General features: G+C 37.8%; 1 protein-coding gene across 3 annotated transcripts in view; it reads left to right on the forward strand.

The window, feature by feature from the left end:
* The window catches only part of LOC105481781 (DLG associated protein 5), a 43,395-nt gene that overhangs the window by 21,541 nt on the left and 9,035 nt on the right, over positions 1–12,819 (forward strand). For all 3 annotated transcript variants that reach the window (XM_071100151.1, XM_011741511.3, XM_071100150.1), the window contains exons 12-14: positions 973–1,133; positions 7,380–7,484; positions 11,489–11,708. In XM_071100151.1, coding sequence (XP_070956252.1) covers positions 973–1,133; positions 7,380–7,484; positions 11,489–11,708 — 486 coding nt within the window. The remainder of the gene's footprint in view (positions 1–972; positions 1,134–7,379; positions 7,485–11,488; positions 11,709–12,819) is intronic.

The raw sequence follows: 12,819 nt of genomic DNA on the forward strand, positions 1-12,819 counted from the left end.
TAAAGTAGCAAGTGTTTTTCATATCTCAACATATGTTCCCTAACATCCGTGCTGAAATGGTATATAACTTAAAAGATTTAAGAAATTAGAATATTGACTATCATTCCTTTGACTTAGACATTTTTCTAACCAAGCAAGTAACACTGAATATTATTAGCTTTTTTAATAAGACTTTATGGGTGATATCAATATCTGATACTGTTTACACAAAAATATATTCCGAATGAAAATTACCTAAATCAATATGGGAAAGATTTTCTGAAGAGTTCCTTAATCTGATTTATTTGGGGAAGCTGTTTAGAAAAAATTATATGCTCTCAGTATGAAGTCCTTCTTAGATAATTATTTGCAGTGAGTTGTTTGACCTTTTTTTTTTTTTTTAATTAATTAATTTAAAATGAGCGTTGCTCTTGTTGCCCAGGCTGGAGTGTAGTGGCACCATTTCGGTTCCCTGCAACCTCTGCCTCCTGTATTCAAGTGATTCTCCTGCCTCAGCCTCCCAGTTGGCTGGGATTATAGGTGCCTGCCACCACGTCCAGCTAATTTTTGTATTTTTAGTAGGAATGGGGTTTCACCACATTGGCCAGGCTGGTCTCGAACTCCTGACCTCAGGTGAGCCACCCACCTCAGCCTCCCAAAGTGCTGGGATTATAGGCATGAGCCACCGTGCCCACAGGTGTGAGCCATCGTGCCCGGCTGACATTGACTTCTTATAAAGTACAAGAAAAAGTAGAATGCTATTTAGTATATAGCAATAGGTATGAGAATATATTGTTAATTTTGAGCGGGAATTGAAGCAAATAGTTAATACTCAGTTATTTGTATGACAAAGTTTTGTGGTAGATATTTTTTGTTTTGCTTTAACAACCTGTAAGCCTTAGGATGTTTGGAGTGAGGTCTTATCACTGGGCTGACTTGCAATGAATGTTCTGTTTTGTCTTTTAATTTTGAAAAACCTCTTATTTCCTTCAGCTAAAGATCTTATTCGCACAGCAGTTGGTCAAACAAGACTCCTTATGAAGGAAAGGTTCAAACAGTTTGAAGGACTGGTTGGTGATTGTGAATATAAACGAGGTGTAAAGGAGACTACCTGTACAGATCTGGATGGATTTTGGGATATGATTAGTTTTCAGGTATGTGGTTCAATATTTTAAATATATTAACTTTGGACTTTTTTTTTTTTTTTAAGTAGCAGGAGTGAAATGGGGTAATAGTCGCTGCTTAGGTACCTGTAATATGAAATGAGATGTTATAAAGCACCTTTATAAACTGTAAAACATCTAAATTTTATGACTGATGTACTCTTCTCCCATATATTCTCAGGATAATTTCTATATAGGTTGAAAACTGAAGTTATTTTCAATTCTTTTTTTTTTTTTTTTTGAGACAGAGTCTTGCTCTGTAGCCCGGGCTGGAGTGCAGTGGCCAGATCTCAGCTCACTGCAAGCTCCGCCTCCCGGGTTTACGCCATTCTCCTGCCTCAGCCTCCGGAGTAGCTGGGACTACAGGCGCCCGCCACCTCGCCCGGCTAGTTTTTTGTATTTTTAGTAGAGACGGGGTTTCACCGTGTTAGCCAGGATGGTCTCGATCTCCTGACCTCGTGATCCGCCCGTCTCGGCCTCCCAAAGTGCTGGGATTACAGGCTTGAGCCACCGCGCCCGGCCATTTTCAATTCTTGAATAGTCTGTAATGATTCCACCCGTGAGAAATGAGTCAACTGGCCTTTGGTAGTTGAGTTCAGCTAGCAGTTACTGAGTTCCTGTTGTGTGCCCATATTGTATTAATCTGTTATTGTATTAGGAGTATTGTATTAGGAGTTGATAAAAGAGTTCATTCCCTATCCCAGAGGAGTTTGTAATTTGATTAGTGACTGAGATACAAAATATAATTCTAATGTAGAAAGTTGCTGTGATAAAAGAAATTACTAGGAAGATCCTTAAAGGTATGGGGGAAGACGACTCTAGCTTTTTGAACTTATTTTAGAAATAAGCATATAAAATAGCATTTCAAGAACCAACAGTCAACAATAGACATCGAACCAAGCTTCAAAGCTAAAAGAAAAAGGCCAAAGCAAACATCTAGGAAGAAAGCTATTTGGATGGACTTTTAAATGCAAGTATTCATATTCTCAAAGAGACAGACATTTCATCTGTCAAGTAAAAATACCTGTTAAAGAACATTCAGAGAATAAATAGCTTTTTGAAGTTAAGCAATATGAGAACAGAAATGTAAGATACAATAGGTAGAATATGAAGTTAAGGAAATCTCAGCCAGGCACAGTGGCTCAAGCCTGTAATCCTAGTACTTTGGGAGGCTGAGGTGGGAGGATCACTTGAGCCCAGGAGTTCACGACCAACCTGCGCAACGTAGTGAGAGCCCGTCTCTACAGAAAATAAATTTAGCCAGGTATGGTTGCACATGCCTGTAGTACAAGCTGTAAGACAGAAGAGCTTAGATAAGAAAATTACAGGGACCAGTCCAGGAAATATAGCCAAATTATAGAAAGTCCAGAAAAAGAGAACTGAAAAAAAAAAAAACTGGGGAGGAAGTGAACAATGAAGGAGCCCGTTGAGTGTTTAGCACTGAGAATCAGAGTAGACCCACAGCAACTTACATCATTAAATACCGTGATATAATTCTTGGGATAAAGAGGGTAGGCTAAAGCATCCAGGGAAAGAAAACAAATTTTATACAAAGCATCAAGGGTTAGAGTAGCATTGATCTCTCAACAGCAATATTATGAGCTAGAACAATACTCTGAAAATTCTGAGGGAAATTAACTTCTAGCCTGGAGTTCTATTTGAACCAATCAAGTATGAGGGTGGAAAGGCACTTTTCAGACACGCAAGATCTCAAAGTTCACCTCCTTCCATGTACCCTTTCTCAGGAAACTGAGAATGTCCCTCACAAAGATGAGGGAGTTACCCAAGAAAAGAGGAGTGGGCTCCATTCCTAGAAAGAGGCAAGACCCTGTCTCAAAAAAACCAAATGAAAACCCTGAGCAAACAAAAGGCAAAACATTTATTAAGTCTAAAGAAAGCATTGTGAGGAAAGAAATGGAATCTCAGCAACTGTATGGCTCAGACATGAATAGTGTTTATGTAGTTATAATTAAGCATTACTTTATGATCAGTTTTTATATATTCACCAGTTTTCATAATAGTTGGTTCACTAGCACCCTTCAATTCTGATTATATGATTCTGTGGCGATTTTTGTATCATTATTAGTTGTGGATTTAAAAGTATGATGTGTTTTCATTGTTTATAGTCTTTTTTTTTTTTGAGATAGAGTCTCACTTTGTCACCCGGGCTGGAGAGCGGTGGCGTGATCTTGGCTCACTGTAACCTCTGCCTCCCAGATTCAAGCAGTTCTCCTGCCTCAGCCTCCCGAGTAACTGGGATTACAGGTGCCCACCACCACGCTGGGCTAATTTTTGTATTTTTAGTAGAGATGGGGTTCACCATGTTGGTCAGGCTTGTCTCAAACTCCTGACCTCAAGTGATCTGCCTGCCTCGGCCTCCAAAGTGCTGGGATTACAGGTGTGAGCCACCACACCAGCCTATAGTCATTATCTTGATCGATGCTCATTTCCCAGCTTTGGCTTAGTGGGAGCCACTTCAAGTTGGGGCACTTTTTTTTTTTTTTTTTTTTTTAAACACAAAGGAACTATATTAAGGTATAATTTACATATAAAATTTATTCATTTGAAATGTACAGTTCAATCATTTTTAGTAAATTTACAGAGTTGTGCAACCATCACCACAATCCAAATGTAGAACTTTTTTTTTTTTCTGAGATGGAGCTTCACTCTTGTTGCCCAGACTGGAGCACAATGGCGCGATCTCAGTTTACTGCAACCTCCACCTCCCAGGTTCAAGCGATTCTCCTGCCTCAGTCCCCCAAGTAGTTGGGATTACAGTAATGTGCCACTGTGCCTGGCTAATTTTGTATTTTTAGTAGAGACGGGGTTTCACCATGTTGGTCAGGCTGGTCTTGAACTCCTGACCTCAAGTGATCCACCCGCCTTGGCCTCCCAAAGTGCTGGGATTACAGATGTGAGCCACCACACCCAGTCAGAACATTTTCATCAGTATAAAAAGATCCCTCCTGCCTGTTTGCAGTCAGTCCCCATTTCTATTCCTAGACCCAGGCAACCACTAATCTATTTACTGTCTCTGTAGATTTGCCTTTTTTGGGATATTTCATATAAATAGAATCATACATTATGTGGTCTTTTGCATCTGGCTTCTTTCACTTACCATGTTTTTGAGTTTTATCCATATTGTAGCTTGCCCTGTGTTCTTCATGCCTTTTTATTGCTGAGTAGTATTCCGTTGTATGGATATATCACTATTTACCAGTTGATGGACATTTAGATTGCTTCCACTTTTTGGTGATTATTAAGAATCTGTGAATATTTCCACACAAATCTTAGTGTAGACATATCTTTTTAAATTTCTCTTGGGCAGATACCTAGATATTGCTAGGTCATATTGTAAATTTATGTTTAACTTTTTAAGAAACTGCCCAAACTATTTTCCAAAGTGATTATACCATTTTCAGTCCCACCAACAATGTATGAGTGTTCTGTTTTTCTATATCCTCACTAATACTTGTTATTGTCAGTCTTTTTTATTATAGTAGTCCCCTCTTATCAGCAGTCTTGCTTTCTGTGGTTTTAGTTACCTGAGGTATAGTACAATAAGATATTTGGCAGGGAGGAGAGACCACATTCACATAACTTATTACAGAATATTGTTATAATTGTTCTATTTTATTGTTGATTATCATTGCTAATCTCTATGCCTAATTTAGAAATGAAACTTTATCATAGGTATGTATGTATAGAAAAAAACATAGTATATATAGGGTTCAGTACTATCTGCATTTCAGGCATCCCCTCGGAACAGATTACTTGAAGATAAGGGGGAACTGTTGCATAGCCATCCTAGTGGGTATGAGGTATCTCATTGTAGGGTTTTTTGTTTTTTGTTTGTTTTTTGAGTCGGTCTCACTCTGTCACCTAGGCAGGAGTGCATATTTTTTTGTAGAGGTAGGGTCTCACCATGTTACCCAGGTGCCCAGGTCTTACTCCTGAGCTCAAGCAATCCACCCTCCTCTGCCTCCCAAAGTGCTCGGATTACAGGTGTCACCATGCCTGACCTCATTGTAGTTTTGATTTGAATTTCTCTAATGAGTAATGATATTAAGTATCTTTTTGTGAGCTTATTCACCATTCATGTATCTTCTACTGAAATGTCTGTGTAAATCTTTTGCACCCATTTTTAAATTTGATTGTCTTTATTATTGAGTTTTAAGTATTCTTTATATATTCTGGATACAAGTCCCTTATGAGAAATATTATTTGCAAATATTCTTTGAGTTTATAGCTCGACTTTTAATCCTCTTAATGGTATCTTTTGAAGTGCCATTTTTTTTTTTTTTTTTGTTAAAGTTAAATTTTTCAAATTTTTTCTTTTTTTTTCTTTTTTTTTCTTTTTTTTTTTTTTTTTTGAGATGGAGTCTTACTCTGTCACCCAGGCTGGAGTGCAGTGGTGTGATCTCGGCTCACTGCAGCCTCTGCCTTCCAGGTTCAAGCAATTCTCATGCCTCAGCCTCCCAGGTAGCTGGGATTACAGGCATATGCCACCATGCCCGGCTAGTTTTTATATTTTTAGTAGAGATGGGATTTCACCATGTTGGCCGAGCTAGTCTTGAACCCTTGACCTCAACTGATCTACCTGCCTTGGCCTCCCAAAGTGCTGGGATTACAGGGGTGCGCCACTGCATCCGGCCAGATTTTTTTTTTTTCTTTTATGTTGTGATTTTGACACCATGTCTAAGAACTCTTACCTAACCACAAGTCATAAAGATTTTCTCCTGTGTTTTTTTCTAACAGTCTTATGATTTTAGTACTTACAGTTCAGTCTATGATCCATTTGGTTAGTTTTTGTATATGGTACGAGATTGTGAGTCTAAATTCGTCTTTTTGCTTGTGGATAACCAATTTTCCAAGCACTGCTGGTTGAAAAGACTGTCTTTTCCCCATTGAATTGTATTGGCATCTTTGTTGAAAATCAGTTGGTCATGAGTGTAAATCTGAGTCATTTTGACATTTACTTTTTTTTTTTTTTTCCCTTTGAGATGGGGTCTCACTTGTTGCCCAGGCTAGTCTTGACCTTCTGGGTTCAAGCAATCCCCCTGCCTCACCCTCCCAAGTAGCTTGGATTATAGGCATGTGCCACAGTGCCTACAGACATTTACATATTTTTAAGGGAGAGCAAAGCTGAGAGGATGTGTGTGTATAAGTGCATAACGTGGAAACTCAAAGCATGGTTACCAAACTGTTGACAGTAACTAACTCTTTGTAGGAGACTGGAAGTATCAGAAAGATGGAGATTATATTTCCATCCTATTAAATATACTTGTATCTTTTAAAATGAGATTATGTCAAGAAAATGGGAAATGGCACAGATTGGGAGAAAATATTTGCAAAAGATGTATCTGATAAGACTGTTATTCAAAAGATACAAAGAGCTCTTAAAACCCAGGAATAAGGAAATGAACAACTCAATTAAAAATGGGCAAAAGACCTGAACTGTTAACTCACCATAGAAGATATACAGATGGCAAATACGCATATGAAAAGATGCTCAACATCATATGTCATTAGGAAACTACAAATCAAAACAACAGATACTACCACATACCTACTAGGGAACAGTGAAAATTTAAAACACTGCCAACAGCAAATGCTGGGGAGGGTATGGAGCAATACGAACTTTCCATTCATTGCCTATGGGAATGCAAAATGTTATATCCACTTTAGAAGACAGTTTGGCAGTCACTTGCAAAACTAAACATACTCCTACCATACGATCCAGCAATTGCGCTCCAAATGAGTTGAAAACTTATGTCCATATAAAAACCTGCACACGGATGTTTTTAGCAGTATAGCAGCTTTATTCATAATTGCCAAAACATGGAAGCAACCAAGATGTCCTTCAGTGGAGGAATGGATAAATAAAAAGAAATTGGATTGTGTTCACATTGTGTAATTAAGAAACAAAAACATTTAGGATGTATTTTCTACCATTTTAGCATTTTAGTAAAAAATAATCTAGGAGAGTTATTCATATATGATATTCTTTATGTAGATTTTGGAGGTTTGTAAGACGAAAGATAATGAAAAACTTTACCATAAAAATTCTTGATTTGAACACTAAATTGAGAATGACTCAGTCCAGTTTTAATAACTGGACTTAATAACTGGCGATTTCTGAATCGCCATTTTTATTTTTTAGTCTTCAACTCATTAGTTTATAACTTTAATATGGCTATCATTAATCTGTTAAATTTGTGCTTTATTTATTAACAGATAGAAGATGTAATCCACAAATTCAACAATCTGATCAAACTTGAGGAATCTGGGTGGCAAGTCAATAATAATATGAATAATAATATGAACAAAAATGTCTTTAGGGTAAGTTTGTGGGTTTTATATCCAAATTTTTTTTTTTTTAGTTAAGGAACTGTTCTACATACATCCAGATTTCTAATATAGATTCTTCTATTTGTTGTTTTTAAGTTTTAAAAACATTTAACTTCAGATTTCTCATCATTTTACAAAGTTAAGTCTGTATATTGCTTACAGTGTATTGATTGCCTTTGAAGAAAGAGCAAGCAAATCGATCAACATAAAATTTAGGATAGTTATGTCTAGAGAGAAGGAGGGGCTGTGATTGAATTGGGGTACCCAGAGGGCTTCTAAGTTACCACATAGTGATATATGAGTGTTGGTTTTATTCTTTAAACTGTACTTACACATTTTGTTATAGTAGTAGTAGGTAATTTATATAATGCTTAGTATGTGCCAAATATTCCAAGTACTTTATATATATTAACTTAATCCTTACAACAGTTATATGAAATGGAAGCTGTTATCCTTGTTGCTTTGTTAACATGATAGATTTTGTTCTTATTTGTTTCTAGTAATTATCTTTCTAGTAATGTTTTTTAATTCAAAGTTTTTGGTTTGGGTGGACACTTTTCTTTTTTTTTTTTTTTTTTGAGACGGAGTCTCGCTCTGTCACCCAGGCTGGAGTGCAGTGGCCAGATCTCAGCTCACTGCAAGCTCCGCCTCCCGGGTTCCCGCCATTCTCCTGCCTCAGCCTCCCGAGTAGCTGGGACCACAGGCGCCGCCACCTCGCCCGGCTAATTTTTTGTGTTTTTAGTAGAGACGGGGTTTCGCCTTGTTAGCCAGGATGGTCTCGATCTCCTGACCTAGTGATCCGCCCGTCTCGGCCTCCCAAAGTGCTGGGATTACAGGCTTGAGCCACCGCGCCCGGCCAAGGGTGGACACTTTTCAAACTAAGCATTCAGTTTTTTTTTGTGATATGAGGAAAATGCTTGTAGTTATAAATTCAGCTTATCTAGATTGGTATTTTATTATACTATGTAATCCAAATAAAAACTCTCTTGAATCCTATCTTAGGAGTTTAACTTGTTAAAGTGTTTTTTTTTTAAACCTTATGTTTAAACTTTTTTTTTTTTTTTTTGAGACAGTTTCGCTCTTGTTGCACAGGCTGTAGTGCAGTGCATGACCTTGGTTCACCACAACCTCCACCTCCTGAGTTCAAGTGATTCTCCTGCCTCAGCCTCCAAAGTGCTGGGATTACAGGCATAAGCCACTGTGCTCGGCCTTAAAAAATATTTTACTAGGCCAGGCGCGGTGGCTCACATCTGTAATCCCAGCACTTTGGGCAGCTGAGGTGGGCAGATCACCTGAGGTTTGGAGTTCAAGACCAGCTTGACCATCACAGAGAAACCCTGTCTCTACCAAAAATACAAAAATTAGCTGGGCATGGTGGCTCATGCCTATAATCCCAGCAACTCGGGAGGCTGAGGCAGGAGAATCGCTTGACCCTGGGAGGCGGAGGTTGTGGTGAGCTGAGATCACACCGTTGTACTCCAGCCTGGGCAACGAGCAAAACTCCGTCTCAAAAAAATTTTTTTTTACTAATAAAGTCTCATGACAAGGACCCTGAGGACAGTAACTAAATTGATTGAATGGATTTCAAAACTATAAATAGTGAAGGATGCTACTTCATTATTAAAGCTACTGTGGGCATTTCTTATTAAGGATTTAGTCCTGGAAATATTAATATCATCAGTGATGCAGATCATGGCTGTGTCCTAGAGAGATTTGTAATTCTGCCTGTTATCACCAGGTGTCTCTCTCCTACTTTATTTTATAGGCTACTGTTAAGATAATCAAACAAAGTAAAGCTAATCTTTTATACTATACTTGGATACCACTACCTACTACCTCTTATTTATTAATCCCTCATTCCATCAATTCCATCAGTTAGTCTTGTTTTCCCTTCCCCCTTTTTTCCATCAGTTTTTAAACATGTTTAAGTGTCTTATCATTGTTTACATTAAAACAAAGAAACCTGTGGTGTCTGCTTCTCCCTTTAATTGCTTGTTTACCCCCATTTTTCTTTCTTCCCAGTCACTGACAAGCTGACTGTTGTCTATACTCAATTATTTTTGTTCCTTTATTTCTCCAACTCATTGCAATTCAGTTTTACCCCCTCTATAACTTTAGAATAGTTATCTAAATTATTAATCCACTAGTTGCTTAAGTTATTAGGTACTTAATTTTAAAATCTAACCTTTCTAGGCCAGGCGTGGTGGCTCAAGGCTGTAATCGCAGCACTTTGGGAGGCTGAGGGAGGCAGATCACCTGAGGTCAGTTCGAGATTAGCCTGGCCAACATGGTGAAACCCTATCTCTACTAAAAATAAAAAATTAGCCAGGCATGGTGGCGGGCGCCAATAATCCCAGCTACTCAGGAGTTTGAGGTAGGAGAATCACTTGAACCCAGGAGGCAGAGGTTGTGGTGAACCGAGATCATGCCCCTGCACTTCAGCCTGGGCGACAGATCAAGACTCTGTCTCAAAAATAAAATAAATAAATAAGTAAATAAATAAATAAATCTAACCTTTCTGCAATATTAAATATGGTCTACTTTTTTGAGATAGTCTTGCTGTGTTGCCCAGGCTGGAGTACAGTAGCGCCATCTCAACTCACTGCAACCTCTGCCTCCCAGGTTCAAGCGATCTCCCATCTCAGCCTCCTCAGTAGCTGGGACTACAGGCATGTGCCACCATGCCCAGCTAATTTTTTGTATTTTTAGTGGAGCTGGTGTTTCTCTATGTTGGCCAGGCTGGTCTGGAACTCCTGTCCTCAAGTGATCCACCCGCCTCAGCCTCCCAAAGTACTGGGATTACAGGCGTGAGTCACCACACCTGACCTACTTCCTTGTTTTTGAAATTATATTTCCTTTCTACTTCTTTGTCTATTCTTCAGTCATGTTTGCATATTCGTTTTCCATTTATCCCTTAAATGTTTTTGATACTTAGAATTCCTACCTCTACTCTCTTCTTTCCTTCCATAATTTTTCTGTGCAATCTTACCCAACCTGTGATGATTCCCAAGTCTGTATTGCAGACCATACTTACTAAGCTCTAATTCTATATATCATGACTCAATATACCTTAAAAATCAATATATCCCAAACTGACAGCATCTCCACACACACCAATGTTGCCCTGTCTCATAATGCTGTTGCCATCCCACCAGGTGTTCAAGATAGAAGTCTCAGCATCTCTTTTGGTCCTTTGCTTTCTTTATTTCACCATCTCCACCCCACAGACATCCAATAGATGAGTAAGTCCTCTCAATTCTACCTTTCAAATATCTGTTGAATCTATCCACTTTTTTCATCTCTTACTCCTTAGTCTGAGTGATCTTTCTAAAACACCAGCTTGATAATGTTAATCTTCTGCTTAAAAATCACTAATAACTCTCTATTCCTTTGTCCTTTGTGTAAATGTGATTTTCTTAAAACTTACATGCAGGTGATTTTATAATCTAGCTATTGTTTAACTCCACTTTGCTTTCTTTCATTTCTGGCTTTGGAAACATCTCTCTAGCCCTTGCCTCACCCCATCTTTTAGTTTGATGAAATGTGGTTTCAGCATAGGTGCTACTTCCTACAACCTTTCCTGATGTCTGAAGATTGTTTTAGATGTCATCCTTATTTATTTTCTTTTAATGTTTTACTTTTTTTCTTTCTTTACTTTTTTTGTTGTTTTTTCTTTTTTTTTTGGAGGGGGGTGTCATGGTTATAATCTGAAGGATGCCCCTACATTTATTTCTAACAGGACATTTATCCTTCTTACTTTACTTCCCAGATCTTCCACTAAGCTGCAAACTCCTTGAGGGCAGCCACTGTGTCCTTTACCTTTTCACCCTTTTAGCACATACTAGGAACTTGATAAATACATGATGAATGTGAAATATTTTATGTATACTTTATTTTTAAAAATTAAATTTTTAAGTGATAATTTGTTTTTGTTGTGTGTTTTTCTTATAAGATGGTAATGGGCAGCTTTACTATATGTCAGTTTCTCTTTGCAGAAAAAAGTTGTCTCAGGTATAGCGAGTAAACCAAAACAGGATGATGCTGGAAGAATTGCAGCGAGAAATCGCCTAGCTGCCATAAAAAATGCAATGAGAGAGAGAATTAAGCAGGAAGAACATGCTGAAACAGCAGCCTCTGTGATACCAAAGGAAGTTGATAAAATAGTATTTGATGCTGGATTTTTCAGAGTTGAAAGTCCTATTAAATCATTCTCAGGTTAGTTGTTGTTTTTGGTTTTTGTTATTGTTGTTGTTTTTTCCTGAGACTACTTAAGAGAAATATTTGGGATAGATGGGGGCTTGTGTAAGGTGAAAAATAGTTTTTACATTAAGAGACGTAAGTTTTTCTGTGATTTTTAGAAAATAGACTACGCTCACTCACAAACACATGTAAATCACATTTTGATGGATATGATCAGATTAGTTTAAGTGCGATATGTCTTCTAAGATTGCTTTTCTACTTTCTAAGTAATTTCATATCTGTAATGTAATTACCATGTAACCCTACAGTCTATGAGAAAGGTCACAGGATCCCAAGAGGTAAGAGAAGTGACAGAAGCATGAAGAAGTAAAGTGATTTTCTTCAGGTCAGTTAGAAGTTTGGTTAGAGTTTAAACTGCAAAGGAAACTTGAGCATCCAGCTATCACAATTCTCTAGCTGTGCTTTAAAATGAAGCTTATGTGCTGTGTGTGTTGGTTCATGCCTATAATCCCAGTACTTTGAGAGACCAAGGCAGGAGGATCATTTGAAGCTAAGAGTTTGAGACCAGCCTGGGCAATTTAGTGAGAGCCCCTCTCTACAGAAAAATAAAAAATTAACCGAGCCTGGCGGTACATGCCTGTAGTCCCACATACTCGGGAGGCGGGGGCAGGAGGATCACTTGAGCCCAGGAGTTCAAGGTTACAGCGAGTTATGATTGTGCCCCTGCACTCTAGCCTCAGTGACAGAGCAAGAGTCTATCTCTAAAAACAGAAGGAAGTTTATGCAAAGTGGGTTTGGTTTTGTTTGCATTTGTATTAAAACTTTTGCTCAAATCTTTTTGAGAGGCAATAAATGTACTAATTTTCTAATTTAAAAATATTCCAGTAAAAGCAGTTTTTAATACTTCAGGAAATCATTTTTTTATGACTTTCTAATTGTATTTGTCAATAGCTTTTTTTCACAGACTATTTTTCTTGAATTGAATTTATCTCAATTGAAATTATTTATAAGCCATAGATGTCCACCAGGAAGGTTTTTCAAAATAAACCTAAATTGTTCTCTAATACCTGCTATCTGATATTTACAGTGATCCTCAAGTATATTATAACTTTCTTGTTGGTTTAGG

The sequence above is a fragment of the Macaca nemestrina genome, chromosome 7, assembly GCF_043159975.1.
Source record: "Macaca nemestrina isolate mMacNem1 chromosome 7, mMacNem.hap1, whole genome shotgun sequence".
Classification (NCBI taxonomy): Eukaryota; Metazoa; Chordata; class Mammalia; order Primates; family Cercopithecidae; genus Macaca; species Macaca nemestrina.